The sequence below is a fragment of the Mobula hypostoma genome, chromosome 4, assembly GCF_963921235.1.
Source record: "Mobula hypostoma chromosome 4, sMobHyp1.1, whole genome shotgun sequence".
Taxonomy (NCBI): domain Eukaryota; kingdom Metazoa; phylum Chordata; class Chondrichthyes; order Myliobatiformes; family Myliobatidae; genus Mobula; species Mobula hypostoma.
The window spans coordinates 42,996,556-43,020,581 of record NC_086100.1 but is presented as its reverse complement, the minus strand read 5'-3'; the positions used below and the strand labels follow the sequence as shown (position 1 = coordinate 43,020,581).

Sequence of the window (24,026 nt, the reverse complement as noted above, 5' to 3'; positions counted from 1 at the left end):
GGGACATCTCGGATAACATAGGAAGGAAAAGCAATGAGTCCTGAAGAGAAAATTTAGAGAGCTGGGCAGAAAGCTGAGAAGCAGGACTGACAGGATAGTAATCTCAGGATTGCTACCTGTGCCACTTGCAAGTGAGGGTAGAAACAGGATGATTTGGCAGATAAATGCACAGCCCAAAAGCTGGTGCAGGGGGCAGGGCTTCAGGTTCTTGAATCATTGGGATCTCTTCTGGGGGAGGTATGATCTGTTCAAAAGGGGCGAGTTCCACTTGAACCCGAGGGGGACCAATATTCTTGCAATCAGGTTTGTTAGAGCTGTTGGGGAGGGCTTGAACTAATTTGGCAAGGAGGGTTAGGAACTGCAGTGAAGAGACTCAGGATCGGACGGATGGTAAAAATGCAAAGATAGCATGCAGTCAGACTATCATGAAGGGCAGGCAGATGTTCAGATAATTGCAGCCAGCAGGGCGAGTATCAGTGCATTAGGGATGCAAGATCAAAATCAAAAAGGGTAGCAAATACAGCACTCAAAGTGTCATATCTTAATGCACGGAGTACAACAAATAAGGTAGATGATCTTGTTGCACTATTACAGATTGTTGGGTATGATGTCGTGGCCATCACTGAGTCATGGCTGAGGATGGTTGTAGTTGGGAGCCGAACGTCCAAGATCACACATTGTATCAGAGTGATAGGAAGGTCAGCAGTTGGAGTAGTGTGGTTCTGCTGTTAAAAACTGGTATCAAATCAATAGAAAGGTGTGACTTAGGATCGGAAGATGTTGAAGCCTTGTGGGTTGAGTTAAGAAGCTGCAAGGGTAAAAGGACCTTGCTGGCACAGGAGCTGAGATGTGAACCACAGATTACAACAAGAAATAGAAAAGGCATATTAAAAGGGCAATGTTATGATCGTCATGGGAGATTTTAACATGCAGGTGGATTGGGAAATCAGGTTGGCATTGGGTCTCAAGACAGTGAGTTTGTTGAATGCCTATGAGATGGCTTTTTAGAGCAGTTTGTCATTGAGCCTACTAGGGGATCAGCTATACTGGATTGGTGTATGTAGGAAGCTTAAGGTAAGAGAGCCCTTAGGAGCCCATAATCACAATATGATTGAATTCAACTTGAAATTTGATGGGGAGTAAGTGAACTCTGATATAGCAGTATTTCAGTGGAGTAAAGGAAATTATAGTGCTGTGAGAGAGGAGTAGGCCAAAGTAAACTGGAAGAAGCTGCTGGCAGGCATGACAGCAGAGTAGCAATGTTGTGAGTTTCTGGGAAAAATGAGGAAGGTGCAGGACAGATGTATTCCAAAAACAAAGACATACTTAGATGGCAAATAGTATAACCATGGCTAACAAGGGAAGTCAAAGCTAATGTAAAAACAAAAGAGAGGGCATGCAAAGCAAAAATTAGTAAGAAGATAGAGGATTGGGAAACTTGTAAAAACCTACAGGGATCAACTAAAAGAATCATTAGAGGGGAAAAGATGATATATGAAAACACGCGAGCAAACAATATCAAAGCTTTTTCAAGTATGTTAAAAATAAGAGATGAGAGTAGATAGAGCACCACTAGAAAATGAGGTCAGAGAAAAATTAACAAGGGATAAGGAGATGGTAGATGAACGAAATGAGTATTTTGCATCTGTAGAAGACACTAGCAGTGTGCCAGATGTAGTGTGTGAAGCAAGAGATGTGAGTGCAGTTACTATCACAAGGGAGAAGGTGCTCAAAAAGCTGAAAGATCTAAGGGTACATAAGTCACCTGGACCAAGGGAACTGCACCTCAGGGTTCTGAAAGAGGGAGTGTTAGAGATTGTGGAGGCATTAGCAATGACCTTTCAAAAATCATTGGACTCCGGCATGGTGCCAGAGGACTGGAAACTTGCAAATGTCACTTCACTCTTTAAGAAAGGAGGAAGGCAGCAGAATGGAAATTATAGACCAGTTAGCCTGACCTCAGTGGTTGGGAAGATGTTGGATTCAATTGTTAAGTGTGAGGTTATGGAGTACTTGGTAACACAGTACAAGATAGGACGAAGCTGGAATTCTTTGAGAAAATTACAAGTAGGATAGATAAAGGGGATGCAGTGGATGTTGCCTATTTGGATTTCCAGAAGGCCTTTGAAAAGGTGCCACACATGAGGCTGCTTACCAGGTTAAGAGCCCATGGTATTACAGCAAAGTTACTGACATGGTTAGAGCATTGGCTGATTTGTAGGAGGCTGCAAGTGGGAATAAAAGGATCCTTTTCTGGTTGGCTGCCAGTGACTAGTGGTGTTCCGCCGGGGTCAGTGTTGGGACCGCTTCTTTTTATGTTGTACATCAATGATTTAGACAATGGAACAGATGGCTTTATTGCCAAGTTTGCAGATGATATGAAGATCGGTGGAGGGGTAGGTAGTGTTGAGGAAACAGGAAGGCTGCAGAAGGACTTAGACAGATTAGGAGAATGGGCAATAAAGTGGAAAAATGAAATACAATGTTGGAAAATGCATGGTCATGCACTTTGGATGAAGAAATAAATGTGAGAATGGGAAGAAAATCCAAAAAGCTGAGATGCAAAGGGACCTGGGAGTCCTTGTATAGAACACCCTAAAGGTTAACTTGCAGGTTGAGTTGGTGGTGATGAATGTCAGCATTCATTTCAAGAGCTCCTGAATAAAAGAGGAGGATGTGGTGCTGAGGCTTTATAAGGCACTGGTGAAGCCTCACCTTGAGTATCGTGAACAGTTTTGGGCTCCTCATCAAAGAAAAGATGTGCTGGTGTTGGAGAGGGTCCAGAGGCAGTTCACAAGAATGATTCCGGGAATGAAAGGGTTATCATAAGAGGACCATTTGATAGCTCCCGGTCTGTACTTGCTGGAATTTAGGAGGATGAGAAGGGATCCTATTGAAACCTTTCAAATGTTGGAAGGCCTAGAGCAGATGTGGAAAAGATATTTCCCATGTTGGGGGAGTCTAGGACAAGAGGGTACAGCCTCAGGATTGAGTGGTGTCCATTTAAAACGGATGTGGAGAAATTTCGTTAGGGTGGTGAATTTGTGGAATTTATTACCACAGACAGCTATGGAGGCCAGGTCATTGGGTGTATTAGAGGAAGAGCTTGATAGGTTCTTGATCGGACACGGCATCAAAAGTTGCAGCGAGAAGGTCCAGGGATTGGGGTTGAGGAACGGAGAAAAGGATCAGCCATGATTGAATGGTGGAGCAGACTTGATGGGTCAAATGGCCTAATTCTGCTCCTATGTCTTATGGTCTTAAATATCAAGATAGGTCGAGCTGCTCTGAACATGAATTTATCATGCCACAACTGCTTTGCATATTAATTATTTAAGAGGAAAAATACTTACCGATTTTATGATCTCAGATCTTCTCTTCGACTGAAGAACGTTGATCTAACAAAGAATAAAAAACCTTTAAAATGAATAGCATATTTAAACTTTACACATTACCCTCACTCCTTATAAAAACAATCCTCGATTCAAGGCAACAACCTGGAAAATCTCTCCTGCACTCTCTGTTCCTCAATATCCTTCGAGTAACGTACACAATGTTCTAACCATAATAAAACCAATTTTTGGGATAGTTGCATCATGACATCCTAACTTTTGTACTCAGTACCTCAGCCTGTCAAAATAAGTATAACCAAAGCCTTTTTCATTACCCTATTCACTTTCAGGGAATGTAAAGATGCATCCCAAGGTCATTCTGTACATAATAGAAACATAGAAAACCTACTGCACAATACAGGCCCTTTGGTCCACAAAGCTGTGCCAAACATGTCCCTACCTTAGAACTACCTAGGCCTTACTCAAAGCCCTCTAGTTTTCTAAGCTCCATGTAGCCATTCAGGAGTCTCTGAAAAAACTCTATCGTTTCCGCCACAACACTGCAGCTAGCAGCCCTTTCCACACACTCACCACTCTCTGCATAAAAAACTTACCTCTGACATCTCCTCTGTACGTACTTCAAAGCACCTTAAACCTGTGCCCTCTTGTGCTAGCCATTTCAGCCCTGGGGAAAAGCCTCTGACTATCCACACGATCAATGCCTCTCATTATCTTGTACACCTCTATCAAGTCACCTCTCATCTTCCGTCACTCCAAGGAGAGAAGGCCGAGTTCACTCAACCTATTCTCGTAAGGCATGCTCCCCAATCCAGGCAACATCCTTGTAAATCTCCTCTGCACCCCTTCTATGGTTTCCACGTCCTTCCTATAGTGAGGTGACCAGAATTGAGCCCAGTAGTCCAAGTGTGGTCTGACCATGGTCCTATATAGCTGCGACATTACCTTTCGGCTCTTAAACTCAATCCCACGACTGATGAATTCCAATGCACCGTATGCCTTCTTAACCACAGAGTCAACCTGCGTGGCAGCTTTGAGTGTCCTATGGACTCGGATCCGAAAATCTCTCTGATCCTCCGCACTGCCAAGAGTCCTATTATTAATACTATATTCCGTCATCATATTTGACCTACCAAAATGAACCACCTCACATTTATCTAGATTGAACTCCATCTGCCACTTCCCAGCCCAGTTTTGCATCCCATCAATCCTATAATGTGACTAAGAACCCCGCCGTTTACTTTATATATCCAACCAGAATATGACTTCCCTAAAAGTACTGCCTCACATTTGTCTGGATTAAATTCCATCTGCCGTCATTCTGCCCAGCTTCTCAGTTGAGCTATGTCCAGCTCTATCCTTCATTAAGGCAACCTTCATCAGCTTACACTCCACTAAGTTCAGAATCAGATTTATTACCACTGGCATGTGATGTGAAATTTGTTAACTTAGCAGCAACAATTCAATGCAATACATAATCTAGCAGAGAGAGAGAAAAAAAAATTTAAAAAAATAAACAAGTAAATCAATTATGTATATTGAATAGATTATTTAAAAAATGTGCAAAAACAGAAATACTGTATAATAAAAAAAGTGAGGCAGTGTCCAAAGCTTCAAAGTCCATTTAGGAATCGGATGGCAGAGGGGAAGAAGCTGTTCCTGAATTGCTGAGTGTGTGCCTTCAGGCTTCTGTATCTCCTACCTGATGGTAACAGTGAGAAAAGGGCATGCCCTGGGTGCTGGAGGTCTTTAATAATGGACGCTGCCTTTCTGTGTCACCGCTCCCTAAATATGTCCTGGATACTTTGTAGGCTACTGCCCAAGATGGACCTGACTAGATGGACCGGCAGCTTCTTTCGGTCCTGTGCAGTGACCCCTCCATACCCAACAGTGATGTAGCCTGTCAGAATGCTCTCCACGATACAACTATAGAAGTTTTTGAGTGTACTTGTTGACATGACAAATCGCTTCAAACTCCAAATAAAGTATAGCCGCTGTCTTGCCTTCTTTATGACTGCATCAATATGTTCGGACCAGGTTAGATCCTCAGAGATCTTGACACGCAGGAAATTGAAGCTGCTCACTCTCTCTACTTCTGATCCCTCTATGAGGATTGGTATGTGTTCCTTCATCTTACCCTTCCTGAAGTCCACAATCAGCTCTTTCATCTTACTGACGTTGAGTACCAGGTTGTTGCTGCAACACCACTCCACTAGTTGGCATATCTCACTCCTGTACGCCCTCTTGTCACCACCTGAGATTCTACCAGTGGTTGTATCATCAGCAAATTTGTAGATGGTGTTTGAGCTATGCCTAGCCACACAGTCATGTGTATACAGAGAGCAGAGCAGTGGGCGAAGCACACACCCCTGAGGTGCACCAGTGTTGATCCTCAGCGAAGGGAATATGTTATCACCAATCCACACAGACTGTGGTCTTCCGGTTAGGAAGTCAAGGATCTAATTACAGAGGGAGGTACAGAGGCCCAGGTTCTGCAACTTCCCAATTAGGTTTGTGGGAATGATGGCATTAAATGCTGAGCTATAGTCAATGAACAGCATCCTGATGGTTTGTGTTGTCTACAAACTCAATCACACTTCCTTCCTTTTCATCCAAGTAACTATATATTCCAGTTAATGGGGCCAATGTTTAATTGGGGCAGCCACTAATTTGGAACAACTCTTAAAGAAAAAAAACTAATCAAGAAAATAGCCAGGATTCCCTTCCTTTATTTGGAACACTATGCTGCTTAATTGGGACAGGAGACTGTTGCTGAAGCACTGAAGAATGCAGTAGAATAGAGGGATCTAGGAATAACGGTGCATAATTCTCTGAAGGTGGAATCTCATGTGGATAGGGTGGTGAAGAAAGCTTTTGGTATGCTGGCCTTTATAAATCAGAGCATTGAGGATAGTAGTTGGGATTGTGACGAGAATACACATAGATAAGATGTTAGCTGTCCTGTGTGATCAGCAGTTGGTCTGCCACCTGTCTTCAAGAGAGAGATAAGGAACACAATGAAACAGCATCTGGAGATGTGTAATGAAGGGACGGGAGAGAGAGAGCTGTCTGGAGCGGCTCCCCCTTTGAACCCTGAACTGTTTGAAGTGATGGACAGGCGATACCCCAGCAGGGGGATAAAAAGGGACTGGTTCGCTAAGGCAGGGCACACGACACCCGAGGTAACGAGACCTTGGAAGCGGTGCGCCTCTCACGAGTCGGTGGGAAGTACCGGACAACGCACAGGGTGGAAAGGTAAGATCAGCGGGAACCCGGTGTGTGTCCACCCTTGCTTGGGTGCCGGGTTCACAGCAGAGGATCGACCACATCTGGAGGAGGGGTCACAGTCGGTGACCTCAGGTGACATCACCAAGGACCTGCCCAAAAGCTGCTTGTGAGCAATTATCGCCGGTCTGTGAGTGGAAGCCGTTTCTGAATGATCAGTCGTTCGTTCGTGTTTTTTTTTTCTCTCTCTCTCTCTCTCTTTCTCTCCCACCCCCACGTTGTCCATCGCCATGGCAATGATTACTGCGAACTGAACTTTTGTGTCACTTTGAAATTTGGTCATTTACCCTTAGACAATGATAGAGCTTGATTGATGCTGTTATCTTAATTCTGTGCACATGTGTGTTTATCATTGCTGAACTGTTGCATTTATTATCCTTTCGATTACTGTGTTGCTTGTTTCTTTAATAAAACTTTCTTAGTTCTAGTAATCCAGACTCCAACTGAGTGATCCATTTCTGCTGGTTTGGCAACCCAGTTACGGGGTACGTAACATAAGTGGGGTTCTCGTCCGGGATTTTGAACGCTAAATTTGGGACGAGTAAATTGATTGGGTTAAAATTCCCAAAAGAAAGAAAAGACAAACAGCAGAAATGGAGGCTGAGGAATTTATAAAGGCGCCGACCTTGGAGGCATTAGAGGATGCCAGGAAATTGGAATTGGTAGCTGTGGCCAAACGGTTGAATCTTGCTAAGGTGAAGTCGACAATGAGGAGAGAGGAGATACACAGAGCTATCGTAGAGCACTATGTATCTAAGGGTGTGTTTCCCCAAGGCGAGCTGGGGGTGGTGTCTATTGAAAAACCTGCTGGAGACGCGGTACAGGTGCAGCTTGAAAAACTGAGACTCGAGCACGAGTTCCGGGTACGACAGTTGGAGCGAAAAGAGAAAGAGAGAGAGGTAGAAAGACAAGAGAGAGAAAGACAGTTGGAGAGAGAGGAGAAAGAGAGGCAATGGGAGCGAGAAGAGAGAGGGAAACAGAGGGAAAGGGAATTTGAGCTGGAGAAGTTAAAGATAAGGGCCGAGCAGGGGCTCGTGCCGAACCAAGGTGGAGGGTTCCGGGCGACCCAGGACGTTAGGCTGGTTCCCCCATTTGATGATACCGACATGGATCGGTACTTTCTCCACTTAGAAAAAGTGGCTATAAGTCAGGACTGGCCGAGGGATAAGTGGGTTGTCTTACTTCAGAGTGTACTGAAAGGGAAAGCCCAAGAAGCTTACTCCGCTTTGTCCGCGGAAGATGCCCAGAGGTATGAGGTGGTGAAAGAGGCCATCCTCAGGATTAATGAGTTGGTCCCGGAGGCATACCGGCAGAGGTTCCGGAATGCGAGGAAGCAGTGGAACCGCACGTATTTGGAGTTTGCCCGTGAGATGCAGACATATTGTGAGCGTTGGTGCGCCTCAAAGGGGGTAGAGGGGGATTATGACAGACTGCTACAACTGATTCTGATTGAGCAGTTTAAAGGTTGTGTCCCTGAGGGTATGAGACCCTACCTCGATGAGAAAGAGGCAGCCACGTTAGCCGCAACTGCTAAGTTAGCGGATGAGTATGCATTGACGCATAAAATGAAGTTTGCCCCGAGTAAAGGCTACCAGAAGGGTAGTCAGGACGGCGGGGAGAGTCCGCCGGAAAAGTCAGAAAGTAAGCCGGGGACTAGTGAAAAGGATAAGGTAGACCGGGAGCAGTCTGGTAGGAAGTCTCCTGGGATCGTCTGTTATAATTGCGGGAAAGTTGGACACTTTGCGTCCAGGTGCTTTGCCCCAAAGGAGACGGGAAAAGGAAAAACAGTGATTTTGAATGGCTGTATCGAGCTGTTAAGCGAACCGCTAGGGAAGGACAGGTCTGAAAAAGTCCAGGAAGGGCGCGAGAGGTTTATCTCGGCCGGATTGGTGTCAGTGAAGGAGGGGTTAAAACCAGTTCCAGTGCGGATCTGGAGAGACACGGGAGCGTGTCAGTCACTAATACTGAAGAGTGTATTAGAGTTTAGCTCAGAGACCCAGACTGGGGAGGTAGAGGTCAAAGGTGTTGGGGAAGGGACAGTCAGTCCCTTTGCACCAGATACACTTACAAAGCAACCTGGTCTCTGGACTAGTCACGATCGGGGTGAGGTCCGAATTACAGATGAAAGGCGTGGAAGTCTTGCTCGGTAATGACATCGCCGGGGGAATCGTATTCCCAGTCGTGAGATTGACAGGTCAGCCTGCCAGCAGTGAGGCCCCGCCCATGGACTCACAGGTTCATCACGGGACCGTGGTAGTAAATTTAGCTGACACGTTTCTGCCAATCTTGTACGAGAAGAGGGTAGAAAATGGAAAGAAAGAGTGCAGTGAGACAAGAGGCAGTGAGGGAGCTGGGACAGACGTAGCAGTAGCCAGGAAAGAATTTGTGCCGATGCAGGAGCGAGACGAGGGGCTGATGGTTTTGGCAGAGACAGCTCTCTCTGACACAGCTTTAACAAGGGAACTAGTAGGCTATTGTGTGGAGGACGAAGTGCTAAAGAAAAAAGGAAAATCAAGTACAGTACCCGCAGATGAGGAGTGGGGGGTGGTGCAAAAGAGTTATGGGGGTGAGGTTTTTAACATGGCCCACGAGGTACCCCCGGTGGACATTTTGCAGTGCTGGAGGAAACAGTTGGTGGAATCATGAAAGAGATTTACCAGCTGCCCAGGGGGAAGAATGTTATTGATCATGACCGACGCGAACTGAGACGGTCACCGGCTTTTGATACGCTAACAAACCTAGTCGGTGTTAGCGTGGAAATCAATGAAGCTAGGGGCCCCCTGATAAGAGGAAAAAACCATTTTGAAAAGATTAGTATGGGATCGATCAGATGGGAGAAGGCTATTGTTTTGGCCAGGTCTACTGATAAGGTCTCTCCCTTAATCCCCGAACAAAGCGAATCTTTAGCAGAAGTAACTAAACGACTCGCACCCGTGTGCTTGATTGTCCCGAGGCGATGCAAAGAACTGGGACGTTGGGTGATGTCTGTTACAATAGGTGAGCCTAGCAAACAACATCTATATATAATGAGTAATTCAGTGACTAAAGGGCTGATGAACACAGAGGTGTGGATTGGCAATTTAATATGGCTGTCTGAAGCCAGCTTGATAGTGAACCTTGAAAAAAAAGAATTCAGCCACACGAGGGTCACTTACCTGGGAATTGTGGTGACACAGGGGCAGCTGGCAGCGATGCAAGCTACAGTGCAGGCTATCGCTGACCTCCCAACCCCGACAGACAAGAGGGCTCTCAGAAGGCTCTTGGAGATGGTGGGGTACTGTAGGAAGTTTTGCAATAACTCTGCGGTCAATACCCGTCCCCCTCCTACTAAGCCCTTGCGAGAGAAAACTGAGTCGGAATGGGACGACCCTTGTTATTGTGGTCCGGGACAAAACCAAATGAGAGGTTACATTGATCGAAATTCATCAGTGTTTTTGGCCACTATGAAGTTTGCTGAGTTGGAGCCTGGTCTAAGGGATTATTAATAACACATATAAAAGGAACAGAAAATGTGATGACTGTCTGTCAAGGTGTTGACAACTTCAAACTCGCTGTGTTAGCCAAATAGCTGATAAAGATGTATATTTGTGCGTGTACCAAATAATGTATTCATGTTTGTAATTTTTACCTCCCAGTAAAAATCCTTAAAGGGGGGGAAGTGTGACGAGAATACACATAGATAAGATGTTAGCTGTCCTGTGTGATCAGCAGTTGGTCTGCCACCTGTCTTCAAGAGAGAGATAAGGAACACAATGAAACAGCATCTGGAGATGTGTAATGAAGGGATGGGAGAGAGAGAGCTGTCTGGAGCGGCTCCCCCTTTGAACCCTGAACTGTTTGAAGTGATGGATAGGCGATACCCCAGCAGGGGGATAAAAAGGGGCTGGTTCGCTAAGGCAGGGCACACGACACCCGAGGTAACGAGACCCTGGAAGCGGTGCACCTCTCACGAGTCGGTGGGAAGTACCGGACAACGCACAGGGTGGAAAGGTACGATCAGCAGGAACCCGGTGTGTGTCCGCCCTTGCTTGGGTGCCAGGTTCACTGCAGAGGCTCGACCGCATCTGGAGGAGGGGTCACAGTCGGTGACCTCAGGTGACATCACCAAGGACCTGCCCAAAAACTGCTTGTGAGCAATTATCGCCGGTCTGTGAGTGGAAGCCGTTTCTGAATGATCAGTCATTCCCATTCTCTCTCTCTCCCCCCCCCCCGTTGTCCATCGCCATGGCAACGATTACTGCGAACTGAACTAAATTGGACTGAACTTTTGTGTCACTTTGAAATTTGGTCATTTACCCCTAGACAACGATAGAGCTTGATTGATACTGTTATCTTAATTCTGTGCACATGTGTGTTTATCATTGCTGAACTGTTGCATTTATTATCCTTTCGATTACTGTGTTGCTTGTTTCTTTAATAAAACTTTCTTAGTTCTAGTAATCCAGACTCCAACTGAGTGATCCATTTCTGCTGGTTTGGCAACCCAGTTACGGGGTACGTAACAGGATGTAATGTTGAAATTGTACAAGGCATTGGTGAGACCAAATTTGGAGTATTGTGTACAGTTCTGGTCTCCGAATTATAGAAAAGATGTCAACAAAATTGAGAGAGTACAGAGATTTACTAGAATGTTACCTAGGTTTTATCTCCTAAGTTACAGAGAAAGGTTGAACAAGTTGGGTCTTTATTCTTTGGAGCGTAGAAGGTTGAGGGGGGACTTGATAGAGGTATTTAAAATTATGAGGGGGATAGATAGAGTTGACGTGGATGGGCTTTTTCCATTGAGAATGGGGGAGATTCAAACAAGAGGACATGAGTTGAGAGTTAAAGGGCAAAAGTTTAAGGGTAACATGAGGGGGAACTTCTTTACTCAGAGTGTGGTAGCTGTGTGGAACGAGCTTCCAGCAGAAGTGGCTGAGGCAGGTTCGATGTTGTCGTTTAAAGTTAAATTGAATAGCTATATGGACAGGAAAGGAATGGAGGGTTATGGGCCGAGTGCAGGTCGGTGAGACTAGGTGAGAGCAAGAGTTCGGCACGGACTAGAAGGGCCGAGATGGCCTGTTTCTGTGCTGTAATTGTTACATGGTTATATGGCTTCTAACTAGCATTAGTTATCTGCACTTGTGTGGCCATTAAACACTACATCATGGTGACAGCAAACAGTTTTTAAAATAGCATCAGTTGCATTTATTTGCATTCAAAAAGCAGTGATTTTATCACTGATAGTTGGTGAGGAATAAACAGCATGACAATTTGCTCACTGCAGGTTCAAGCAATCATTGACGGCATTGTATGAAGGCAGTCCATTATCTGCACTAGATGTCAATGCTGACTTTGCTCATTTACAGTGAATCAAAAGGACATGGTAGGGCACACTGGATGAATTTCTCTGTCAATAACTATTGGGAACTACAGTTTTATAGTACTTTAGCAGTATTGTGAGTATTCTAATTTTTTCTGCATTTTATTTAAAAACATAATTTATTATTCAGTTAAATGGTAGGTTATTGTTCTTAAAATCTGTTTTAAGTATTTCCATATTTATGAAACTTTGGCTAACTGGGGCAGCTGCTTATTTGGCCCAAAATGTACAGCTCCTGATATGCCAGAATCCACCGTATTACAAATATCAAAGGTCCCAGCACTAATACGACCTCTAGAAGAAAAAAACTCAAATTAGATCTGAGGCGTGATCTCTCCTTTACAAAACCATGACAACATCCTCATCTGAAAACTATAAACCAGTAAGTCTCAAGTCAGTGATAGGTAAATTACTGTTCTTAGGAATAGAATTTATTTACAACTAGGGATAGTCAACATGCCTATATGCAGGATGTTGCATCTTACTAAGATTGTAAGAGGCATCGATAGAGAATCTTCTTCCCCAAAGATTGAAATATCTCTGATACCAGAGACCATGCATTTAAGGTGAGAAGAGGTAGGTTTAAAGATGATGTGTAGGTATTATTTTTTTCCTTTTTACATGGAGTGGTAGGTACCAGGAATTTGACACATGGGGTGGTGGTGGTGACAAATATAATAAGGGCCTTCAAGAGATTAGGATGTGCAGAGAATGGAAGGATGTGGAAACTTTGCAGATCAAAGGAATTAGTTTAGATGAGCATTTGATGACTAATTTAATTAGTTTGGCACAACATTGTGGGCTGAAGGGCCTATTTCTGTGCCACACTGTTTTCTACTGTATGCTCAGAACAGTCCAAAGTGCATCGTCTTTGAAGTAAACACAAATCCTGTTCCTAAATGTTCTCCAATAACTTCCATACCACTAACCCAGAGGGCAATAGATTTCAGGCTTATCCCAACTTCTTGTCTCTGGCCAAGGGGATAACATCAGCTATCCTCTAGTCTTCTGGTACATCAGTGACTAACAAAAGTGGAAAAATCTCCACCAGGGAATTACAAAAGTGAATAATTAAAAGTAGCTTTGAAGAGTTTCATAATTCATTATTGACCTTTTATCAGTAGGTTGACTGATCAGGAATGCTTGCTTTGTACTCTCTTTGGATCTTCTGAGAGCAACTCACATGAGTATAGCTGTTCTTTTTATTTTACCAAGTAAATGTAATATTTGTATTTTATTTTCTCATCGAAAGTGCCTATTTTTTTCCCATGTGAATTGTGTAACCATAAAATGAAACTGATTTAAGTTGTTACAATTGACAGTAATTAATTGTTCCTCTGTTCCTAACAGAACTACCCTAAATATTTGACTCCATCATTATTACCAAGACTTCACTGCAACTGTTATTGGCAACATTCATGTTTTGACAACCATTCCACATTGCCCTCTAATTCAAACAACAAAAAATCTGCAGATGCTGAGTTCCTCCAGCATTTTGTGTGTGTTCCTCTCTAATACTCTAACTTGCTTCCCATGACTTGAAGTGTCTGAGCAAAAAGTACTGTACAGCTGTATCATTTCCTGTTTCCACCTCATTCCTGTGGTCAAGTAGTTCCTCTCTTGTTTTTAAAGTGAACTCATCTATTTCTAACACATTAAATCATTTCCCCAGGTTGCCATTTAACATTATTTGAATATAAATTCGTTTTTTCTTTTGTCATGGGGTCCAACTGTTTGAAAGGAGTGGGTGAAGCAGGAGAGGTGGAGTAATCATCTAACAAAACAGACCATCACTTCGGGAATGTTACTTTTGTTATGGCCTTATGAACCACAGAATGGAGTTAAAAAGAAAACATGCACCACAGGACAAGAACGCCCAAGTTTTAATAGATATAAAAATTCTGGCCCCAAAGTGCTTACAGGTTGCAAAAACTTTGCAGGTAGGTCACATTTTCAATGAATATGAACCGAGAAACATTATTATTTTCATTATTCTTCAAAAAAAATCTATTTAACAACATAAACGAGGGCTTGGACTCAATATCCAGCTTTAGAGCCTCAGTGCACATGCTGTTTCGGAAGACAATAACTAACTTGCAGCCTTCACTCCAGCTTTGCTGTTCACTGATGACTTCTGCATTTTTAAGGACATACAAAATCATGGATTCTCCAGATCTCTCCACTCATACAAAGCTGTGCCATGGACATGGAAATGATTATACTCTACTAATCCAAGGCAAGATTACTGATTTTATTACAATGAAAGTCTATTAGCACAATATAATGGAACAACTTATTAGTCAGTACAGCCGACTTCATATCACAGGGCAAGACTGGAGAATCAGCAATATGGAAAACAGCAACCTCAGATATGAATTATTCATGGGTTAAATGCACCAATTATTTCATTACTTTTTATGATTAGAAGTGCTTATGCTACAAAATAAAAGTGAAACATTATGAATCTGTGTACAAATGGAATAACTCTCAGTGGCTTTTGAAAGGACTTAATGTGCATGATTTTATAGTATGTTTAAGAATTAAGCAGAAGATTCTAAAAGGAATAGCAAATTAGGAAATGATACTCTGACATAAATTCAGAGCCTTCTGTATTCTCCAGCAGGTGGTATTTGTATTAACTTGGATAAGTCAATTTTCCATGTCAGAGTTCAAATAAATAACATTTCTAAACTAAAATATCTATTGTTTCATGTATTAATGTTGTAAAAGCTAAGTTCCAAAGGAGTTTACTGGTTACAGATTTATTTAAAAAAATCTTTATAGCATATACAGCTGTGAATGAAGACAAAATTGTAAGAATAAGGAAAATGCTATCCTTTGCCATTAACAGGACGCAATGGCACAGATATGACATCACTAAATGGTTTGGACCTGGAGTCATTGAGCAGTTGGCCAGAATTTGTAATAAGTTTTATTAAATCTGGTGGGAACAAGATTTTAAATATGTAATAAAAATAGAGAATGGAATAAATGAAAGTAAACATTGCTGTATTTTACTTTCTTTAAGAATACAACTTAATAAAAGGATGGAACTCTTCATTTATTTCCATGAAATTTCACAGGAAAATTGAACTCTTTAGCACTTTTTTGGCTAGTTCACCCTAAACAACCAAAGGGAATCTGAACACATTTAGTATCAGGTGAGTGAATATCACAAAACCAAATATTATCCTATTATCGTGGACAAATTAGTATTAAATGTCATAATAGTAATGACTCTTCGTTGCAACTCCATTAAAACAATGAAAAGGTAAGATCTGAAAAATAAAAATCAGTCATAATATACAGCATAGTACTTACTGAAATAACTGAAGTTTTACCTGCAAAACATAGTCCAATGCTATATGTCGAAAGCATTTACGTGTTGCTGTTAAAATGTTGGTAGCCTCTTCTACTTCATGCTGCTTATTTCTTTGAACCTGAGCATTTTTCACTAAAGCATTTTCCTTCTCTTCACTGACCTTGTCAAACTGTTTCTTGGCTTCTTTAAATTTTCTAAGATCCCTGAATGTAATTGGAAAGAGCATGTATTTATATAGCCTCTTACAATAGCTTCGAAACATCAGGGAACTTTAAAAGCAATTAAGTATTTAGACCTGTAACCACCACTGTACTGTGGGGAATGAAGCAACAGTCTCACAAATTGCAATAAAATAAGCCAACTAATCTGAAACAATGATCATAATATCTTTTGCAATGCAGATAAATCTTCAAACTATGCAAATACCTAAAACCTGGAATCATATTCTTTCAGATATAATTTTACCCCCCCCCCATAATCAATGAATAATATAGTTAATATTTGTGTAACAAAATCCAGTTTTGTGAAATAATGATTTATTAACTTTAAAATTAAATTGAATTCATTGGACACTTGTATGATTAACTGGCATATATGCTCCCATTTCTCATTTGTTATTATTATGGAAGGTATAATCCTTCAGTATCCAACTTTCTCTACTTTAGAAATAATACACAGCATTCTCATCATTTACTAGACTTTTGGATGTTATGTTTTTATCTTAATGTGTATTTAGCTTTGCTCAATGATTATTGGAATGTAATAATAAAAAGGTGCCTACTCCTTTACAAATGTCTGAAGCTGCAACTTGATGGATCTTTGGACCTGGTCAAACAGAATCTGAAACAGAAAATAAATTTACAATAATGGTTACTCCACTTTAACTATTTTATCAATGGAAGCATTCTCATTACTTTTTTTTGTCATGATCTTCACTTCCTCCTCCAACAGTACTTTTTTCTCGGGCTATTAAAAATATAATTTTGGTCTGAAGAACTACATCAATGCGGGCGCCTGTACGCAAGAATGTTTAATCCATGTTGAAATTTCCAATTTCTAGCTATTTTCATAAAATGAAATATCCATTATTAATTCCTATTGACTGCAGCTCGAAAACAAATCATTGCATAGAAGTTCATATATTTCTCACATTACATAATACATTTCTGTCCATAAATATGACAATCGTCTCAGTGCATTTTAACAATATTTGGTATTAAATTATTAAAAACAAGTTACCACTCCACCACAATAACTTATGAACAATGATAATTGAATTTTGTCTATAAAGTTTATTTGGGCACAACGAGATAAAGACCATGGGTTCTAGTTAATTTGCAAAAAAAAATTAATTCTGCATTTATGCGACATGCTTTCACATGTTACAGGCTTCTAAAGGATGTGTTGTTGCTCATCTTTTTTCTGAGATACAGAGATGCCCAGAAAGTGAAGGAAAGATTCAGAACAGACAAGTGAGGAGTGAAGAGTGAAAATGAAAATCAAAAGTACTGAAATTTAATTGAATGAGTGTAGAAACAGCACTCCTGGAGTCACTGATTTATCAGGAAGAGTGTTGAAGGAAGGATGCCCTGGGTAGCCCAGAAAACAACTGGCATAGTCTGGGCCCATGCAAGTTCTCATGTCTAAACCAATGGCCTGGAGCACGCGAGTGGAATTGAAAATATGTTCAATGTGCAGATGACTTAGCCAAATGTGCTGGTGAATAGGGGTAAAAGAGATGCTGTACTTTTTTTAAATAAGAGACTTGCAGCACAGTAACAGGTCCATCAAGCTCAAAGAACCCAAATTACACCCATGTGACCAACTGAGCTACTAACCCAAATGTCTTGGAACTTGGGAGAAAACTCGATTACCCGAGGAAACCTATGCGGCCCTGGGGATAATGCATAAACTCTTTACAGGCAGCAGCAGGAATTGAAGTCGAGCTGTTGGCACTGTAAGAGCTTTACACTAACTGCTACACTGCCGTGTTGCTCCCACTCAATCTGGAACAAAAAAAAACACTGGAAGAACTCCATTGGTCAAGCAGCATCATCTACCAGCCTCTGTTCTATCCTCCTCTCAGTTCCCTTTTTAAAAAGATAGCTGTGTGATACAGAAGTCAGCAAAGTTGCACTACAGCTCGGAGACACTGGTTTGGTCCTGACTTTGGTGTCTTTACTGATACAATGAAAAGCGTACAGATTCTTCCCATGACCGCATGGACTTCTATGAGAGTTTCTGGTTTCCTCCCACATTCCAAATACAGCTGGATAGGTTAAGTGGCTATAACAAATTATCCCTTAGAGAAATTGAAAATTGTCAAAGAAGTGTTGATAGGCAGGAAAGTGTGAATAACTTCCAGTGCTACAGGGAATTGGGGACCAACTTTGGCCACAGACCTCCTTCTGTGTCATAATAAGTAACACAGATATTACAAGCAGGAAATGCATTAAAGAAAGGCATGCCTCAAAAATTCCTGATAACATCTGGATTCTCCATATGTAATGGATTTAAACACATGAGCAGAAATGCAATATGGCTAATTGCCCAAATTATTTTTCCACCACCGTTATTGATGTGAATTACTAAATTTAATGATCTGTAATGGACTGCTATCTATTACAATGCACATGTGTAGCTAGCTATTTATTGGCCCAGAACTTACTGAAGTTTGAGAAATCATCAGAGATTCCTGCCCAGAAAGTGCATCCCATAAACCTGATGCAAGTGAGAGATGAGTCTAATGTACTGACAATAACTGACCATCTGTGAACCTGGTTAGCAAAGAAACCATTTTTACATATTCTTAAATTATATTTACTGAATGCGAAATAGTTTTCAGGTTGAATGACAGTCATTGAAAAAAAGAGTTTAAAATGTACATGTGCTATTGACTGGTCAATTGTAGACTGATTAATTTGCAAATTTTCATAAAAATCAATCAGTTGAGAATAATACTGTCCTTGCACAGCTATGGTAGTAGTCTGAATTACTCAAATGTGTAGGGATTTACAATTTTATTCAAATTAAATTCAAAGTTCCTTCAAATGGGAAATAAAACAGAAAATTTTAGCAAAATAAAAATTTTTCCCTCATCAATATATCCTGAAACTAAAATTCTGCATATTTCCCAAATGCTCAAGCTTCAAGTCCTACATAATAATGAAAGATCACATTCAAAACAACTCAACAATTGCACTGAAAGCTGAAGTAGAAAATAACCTGGGTCACCTAAGTTGCCTCTAAGTTCAGAACACGATCCATCTTCATTAGACAGTGAGGTGTGAAGTTTCCACACATAAATGATAGATACCAACTGAACTAAACTATTTTGGGCTTATTGATTCAACCATTATAAGCAGAATCCTTATAGTTTTAATTGCTGTATGGAATCACATTGCTTCAAATTTTAATACATAATTTAAAAAAAATCTTTATTCTATTGCATCTTTTTCAATTTAGATGCTTTTAAATTATAGCCTCCAGAGAAAAGACAAAGAATGATTCAACACCAGTGCAAGAGAAGTGCAAGGTAGACACACAAAGACCAAATACAAAACTTGCATCAATAATTTCTGGCAAGCAGAGAGATGTGAAGTAGCATTTATATTTCCAAAAAAAAAACAAACCAGCCCAGGATTAAACTGCACAGTGGGGTAGCACTGTAGTGTTGCAGCAAGTATAATACTTTACAGCGCGCTACCAATGTGGATTCAATTCCCACAGTTATCTGTAAGGAGTTTGTTTGTTCTCCCCTTGACCATGTGGGTTTTCTCTTGTTTTCCAGTTTCTTCCCACATTGCAAAAAGTGTAAAAGTTCTGGGCATGGCATGGCAACACTTGCAGGTTGCCTCCAGCACATTCGAGGAGAGTGTTGGTCATTGATGCAAACAATGCCTTTCACTGTATGTTCCAACATGCAGGTGACAAATGAAGTTGGGAAGGCCATTCACTAATCTAAATATCTGAAAGTTTACAGAGATGGATAATTTGTTTCTGGAAAAAGTATAAAGAGTATTTTGTGAAAATATTTATGGTGTCTATATAAAATATATAAAACAAGACTCAAACTATGTGAAATTACTTCGTTTAATATCTATGGTGGACTTGTAAACTAATATTCCATGTACATTGGTAAAGAACCAGTAGCAAATACTTTCGAATGCAAAACCTAACTTTTTATCCCTTCCACTTCCATTATGTTGGAACACAAACAGTCTTTCTGGAGGATGCAGTGATTCACGTACAATTCCATCCATGGTTATGTATTTGGCATTGTCCTCTAACAATACATATACTGCTGAATGAACTTGGTGGTTCAAACAGACTCAAGGAGGCGAAGGGATGGTTGATGTTTTGGTCTGAGATGCTCCATCAGGACACTGCTCACCTCTATCGCTTAACAGATCAAATGCAGACTGGTCAGTCACTTTGCAAGGCACATGCATTCTGTTCACAACAGTGACCCTGAGCCTCCAATTTGCCTGCCACATTAATTCCCCATCGCAGTCCTACTTTTCCCCATCTACATTTTCCAATTTAGTTAACTCACACTTTTTTTGATTTAGATCTAGGCATTTCTGCCTTTCGTCATTTCGGCTCTATTAATATAATCTGATTTGTAAGGCATGTCCACAGTCTTGTAATTTTTGATACTGATGTCTAATCTGATTTAAACTTCCATATTAAATCATTTGTTTTCATCCTAATTAACATAAACCCTTTGTTCCCAACCTCCCTTGTGTCAGGAAATAATCTGTCATCTTTTGACACATGACTCACCAAAATTATAGCATATAACGCCCATTCCAAATACAGGGTCCCAATGTAAAATGTCAACTATTTGCCTGCTTCCACAAATGCTGCCCAACTGCCGAGTTCCTTCAGCAGTTTGTATTTTGATCCATAATCGTGCATCTGCAGTCTCATGTTTCCATACAACACAATGCTGTACCAAGCTTGTTATTGAATCAACTGTGGTCAGCTATTAGGAGATACAGCCTCTGCTTAGAACATTTACTGTTAACTGCTGCAGAAAATAAGATTGGATTTCTATTTGGAAACTCCAACCAAAATATAGTATTCCATTTCATATAAATTTTATCTTTATGGGTATTATGGTTATCAGTGTAGCCAAAATGATGAGATGACTACAGGGTCTTTGGTTAAATGATAACTCCTTTAGCAATTCATAATGACCCATAAGCCTACTATTGTATCCTCAACCTACTATCCATGAATATATCATACTAAAATCAAAACTAAGTGTCAAAGCAATAATTTTCTGACAAGTACTTTATAAAAAATGTTTTAAATTACCTTGAATTTATATCACAAATATAAATTATGACTTACCATGTGAAAATTAACCATGTCTAGAAGGCTCTCCGAAAACCTCATTAGACTGTTCTAATGGAAGCAAATAAAAAACCTAAATATGTCAGCTTTGAAAATACAAGCTATTCAACATTTCTAAATCAAAAATGTATATTTTTAACTTGTAAAACAGAGTGACAACAAAACAATAAGGAAAACAATGGATACAAAAATCAAAGAAATAAACTGTATAAATGGTAAAATTGAAGGAGAAGTTAAAAACGAATAGATTGGAAATCCAGATACAAGGTGGTGCAAGATAGGAAGTTTAAAGGGATGGAAAAAAAAAAGCAATAGGGATCAGTTGAAAGGAAAATGAGCAATTTAAACAGAAAGCAAGACATGCTGAATTAAGATTGGGTACAACCAGGTCATTAGACTCAGCAGCAATCAATGAGTGTGACTTCAACTTTCTCCAGTTCAGACTTGAAAACTCCACTGCGGCAAAATTTTGGGTAAACTAATTTTTGCAAAGTGAAGAAAGTTCAGGCAAAAGATCATTAAACTAGCCAGTTCTAGATTTCAGATAAGCAACTTGACAGTAATAAGATAAGGAAGGGATTAGAGGGGAAATGAAGACATAACATCTTTTCCGAATAATTTCCGAATAATAACTAGGAGCACACTACAGATGACAGCTGAGAAAGATAATGAACCTCTCTGGCTCAACTTGTATACATGAAAAGGTTAAAGATAACTGATATGGGAAAAAAAACACTGCAGAAGATTTACTGTCTCAAGGATCATAATCTCATCTTTACAAAGTTTTTCACTGATTAAATTCAGTATTCATCTCATTCATCTCAAGTGCAACATCCCAATTCTCCACAAGATAAAGCTGGACTTTCAGTTTCAATAATAACCAATGTTTTTATACTGGCATCACAGAAAATTTCCTTTCTGGTGAATTAAGCTTTGATAATAATCCAAGCAAGTTTCTAACATTAAAGTGCAAAGCTAAATGAAGACACTTCTTATCAATACACACCCATATACCCAAACCACATCTGCTTACACTGATGCGCTCTGGTCACATTTCCTTTTGCTGGTTTTATTCTTCCATTAACTCTCAGACCAGAGCTTATCAAACACAATAATGTACTGAAAACTCAGCAAGAAACAATTTATATTTTAATCTATAATATATTTCAAAAAGTATTCAGTTACTGTTCTGAAATCTTTTTGACTTGCTTAAAGCAGTGTTCTTACTTCAATTACTTCATCCTTGGTGGAATGCTGGGCAAGCTCACGAATTCCATTTACAAACTGTTTGTTAGCATTGCAGAAGTTCTTTCCAGCATCAATCATTCCAATGCATAGTTTCACAACCTAGAGGGGGAAAGGATACACTAAATATTCACATACTCACTGTCTTTTATAATGAGACAAAATAAGAATTATTGCGGAAAAGACATTAAAGTCAATAGTTTTTTTGCAATATGTTTAACATTTTCAAGTTTTCTGTGCCAATATTAATAGTATTGCAATCACAAGATTCAGAATATTCAACTACATTATATCAATTCAAAAAAAATCAGGTGATTATCTTGGATCCACCAGAAAGATAATGGAGTGAAACTGTGAAGGCTGTGGGACATGGGAATAGTTGGGAGAGAGCGCCTGCTTTCAACACTCTGCAACTTGGTAATGGCATGTTATTGTTGCATGTGCCAAGACAGAGAAAAATTTGTCTTGCATACTGTTCATAGAGATCAAACATGCATTGAGATGGTATAATAGGTAGAATAAAGGTAGAACAAACAATAACAATGCAGAATAAAGCACAAAACTTACTGAAAAAGTGCACTGCAGGCAAAGTGCAAGAACATAAGATAAATTGAGAAATCAAGAGTCACTATCATACAAGAGGTCTGTTCAAGGTCTCATGACAGTGGGATTGAGCCAGGTGGTATGTTTTTTCAAGATTTTGTATCTTTGTCCCAGTGGAAGGGGAGAGAAGAGAGAATGTCAATGAGTGCAGACTTTGGTTATACTGACTGCTTTAGGGAGGAAATGAGAAGTATAGACAGAGTCCATCGAGGGGAGGCTGATTGGTTCCCATAACGTACTAAGCTGTGTTTGCAACTCTCTGCAGTTTCTTGTGATAACAGGCAGAGCAGTTGGCAAACCATGTATGGTATGTTATATATATCTGGATAGAATGCTTCCTATGGTGCATCAATTTTAAAAAATGGTACGGGTCAGTGGGGACATGCCAAATTTCTTTAGTCTTCAAAGGAAGTGGAGGCAGTTGTGAGCTTTCCTGGCAATGACATCAATGTTTGGACTAGGACAGATTACTGATGATGTTCACACCCAAGAACGTGCCCTCAACCCACTGAATGTCAACACAATCGATGCAGTCAGGAGCATGCGCACTGCCCACCTTTCTGTGATCTGTCGAATGGGGGTGGGAAATGGAAAAAGGTTGAGAGAGGAGAACAGGAATGGGTGGAATGCGTGAGCAGGGTAGAGGATGAGGGCAGAGGGGAGTTATCGAATGTGAACATTTTAGAATTGAGATTGATAAATGTTGTTAGCAATGGAGATTAAATGGTTTCCAAAACAAAGACAATCAACTATGAGCCATGATCAAACTGATCAATCCTCTGCTTAAATGGTCTTCTTCAATGCCATTTCTTCCAAATCAAACCTCTTTTGAGGACCTAAAACATCAACAAGTAGGATCTTGTATTCCTTTTGAAACAGATTCTCTAATCATCAGTTGTTTGCAAAATTAGATGGCAAGGAATTATTGAAAAATAAATTTCAGTGAGACAAGCACTGAAAGCATCAGAAGATGGAACTAAAGCAAAGCAAGAAGATGGTGATAGCTCAATTAAATTAAAGATCCAAGCATAGGAAAGTGACCATATGTAGAAATCTGAAGATCTCTCTCTGCTCTCTTGGTATCCAAAAATTTCTGTTAGCTTTGAATATGCTCAGTGTTTGAAATCCTACACCCTCTGTTGATTAGATTTCCAAAAGATTTTCCTCCATCTGTAAAGAACTTTTTTTAAAATCTCAGTCCACAAGACCCTCTGCTTTCCAATCTTACACTCTTTGCCCAAAGGAAGTAGTTTCTTCTCATCCATCATGCAAATTCCTTTCCAACAAGGTCCTCTTTCATTCATCTAAACTCAAATGAACATTGAGCACTCCTACTCAATTTCACCTCCTAAGTCACTATCCAAGTGAATAAACACTACATTCCCCACAAGCATACTGTTTCTTAGGACTAAGTTACACAATTGTAATCCACGTGTGGCTTCAGAAAAGCTATGTAATAGGGCACAAAACAGTTTCTCTTTAACCAGACTCATTGCAA

The 24,026-nt window shown here is 40.4% G+C and overlaps 1 protein-coding gene across 2 annotated transcripts in view; it reads right to left on the bottom strand.

The window, feature by feature from the left end:
• LOC134345289 (arf-GAP with coiled-coil, ANK repeat and PH domain-containing protein 2-like) overlaps positions 1–24,026 on the bottom strand; it is a 146,114-nt gene that overhangs the window by 86,081 nt on the left and 36,007 nt on the right. For both annotated transcript variants that reach the window (XM_063045718.1, XM_063045719.1), the window contains exons 3-7: positions 21,908–22,027; positions 20,678–20,731; positions 16,101–16,159; positions 15,339–15,522; positions 3,354–3,398 (exon numbers count right to left, since the gene is read on the bottom strand). In XM_063045718.1, coding sequence (XP_062901788.1) covers positions 3,354–3,398; positions 15,339–15,522; positions 16,101–16,159; positions 20,678–20,731; positions 21,908–22,027 — 462 coding nt within the window. The remainder of the gene's footprint in view (positions 1–3,353; positions 3,399–15,338; positions 15,523–16,100; positions 16,160–20,677; positions 20,732–21,907; positions 22,028–24,026) is intronic.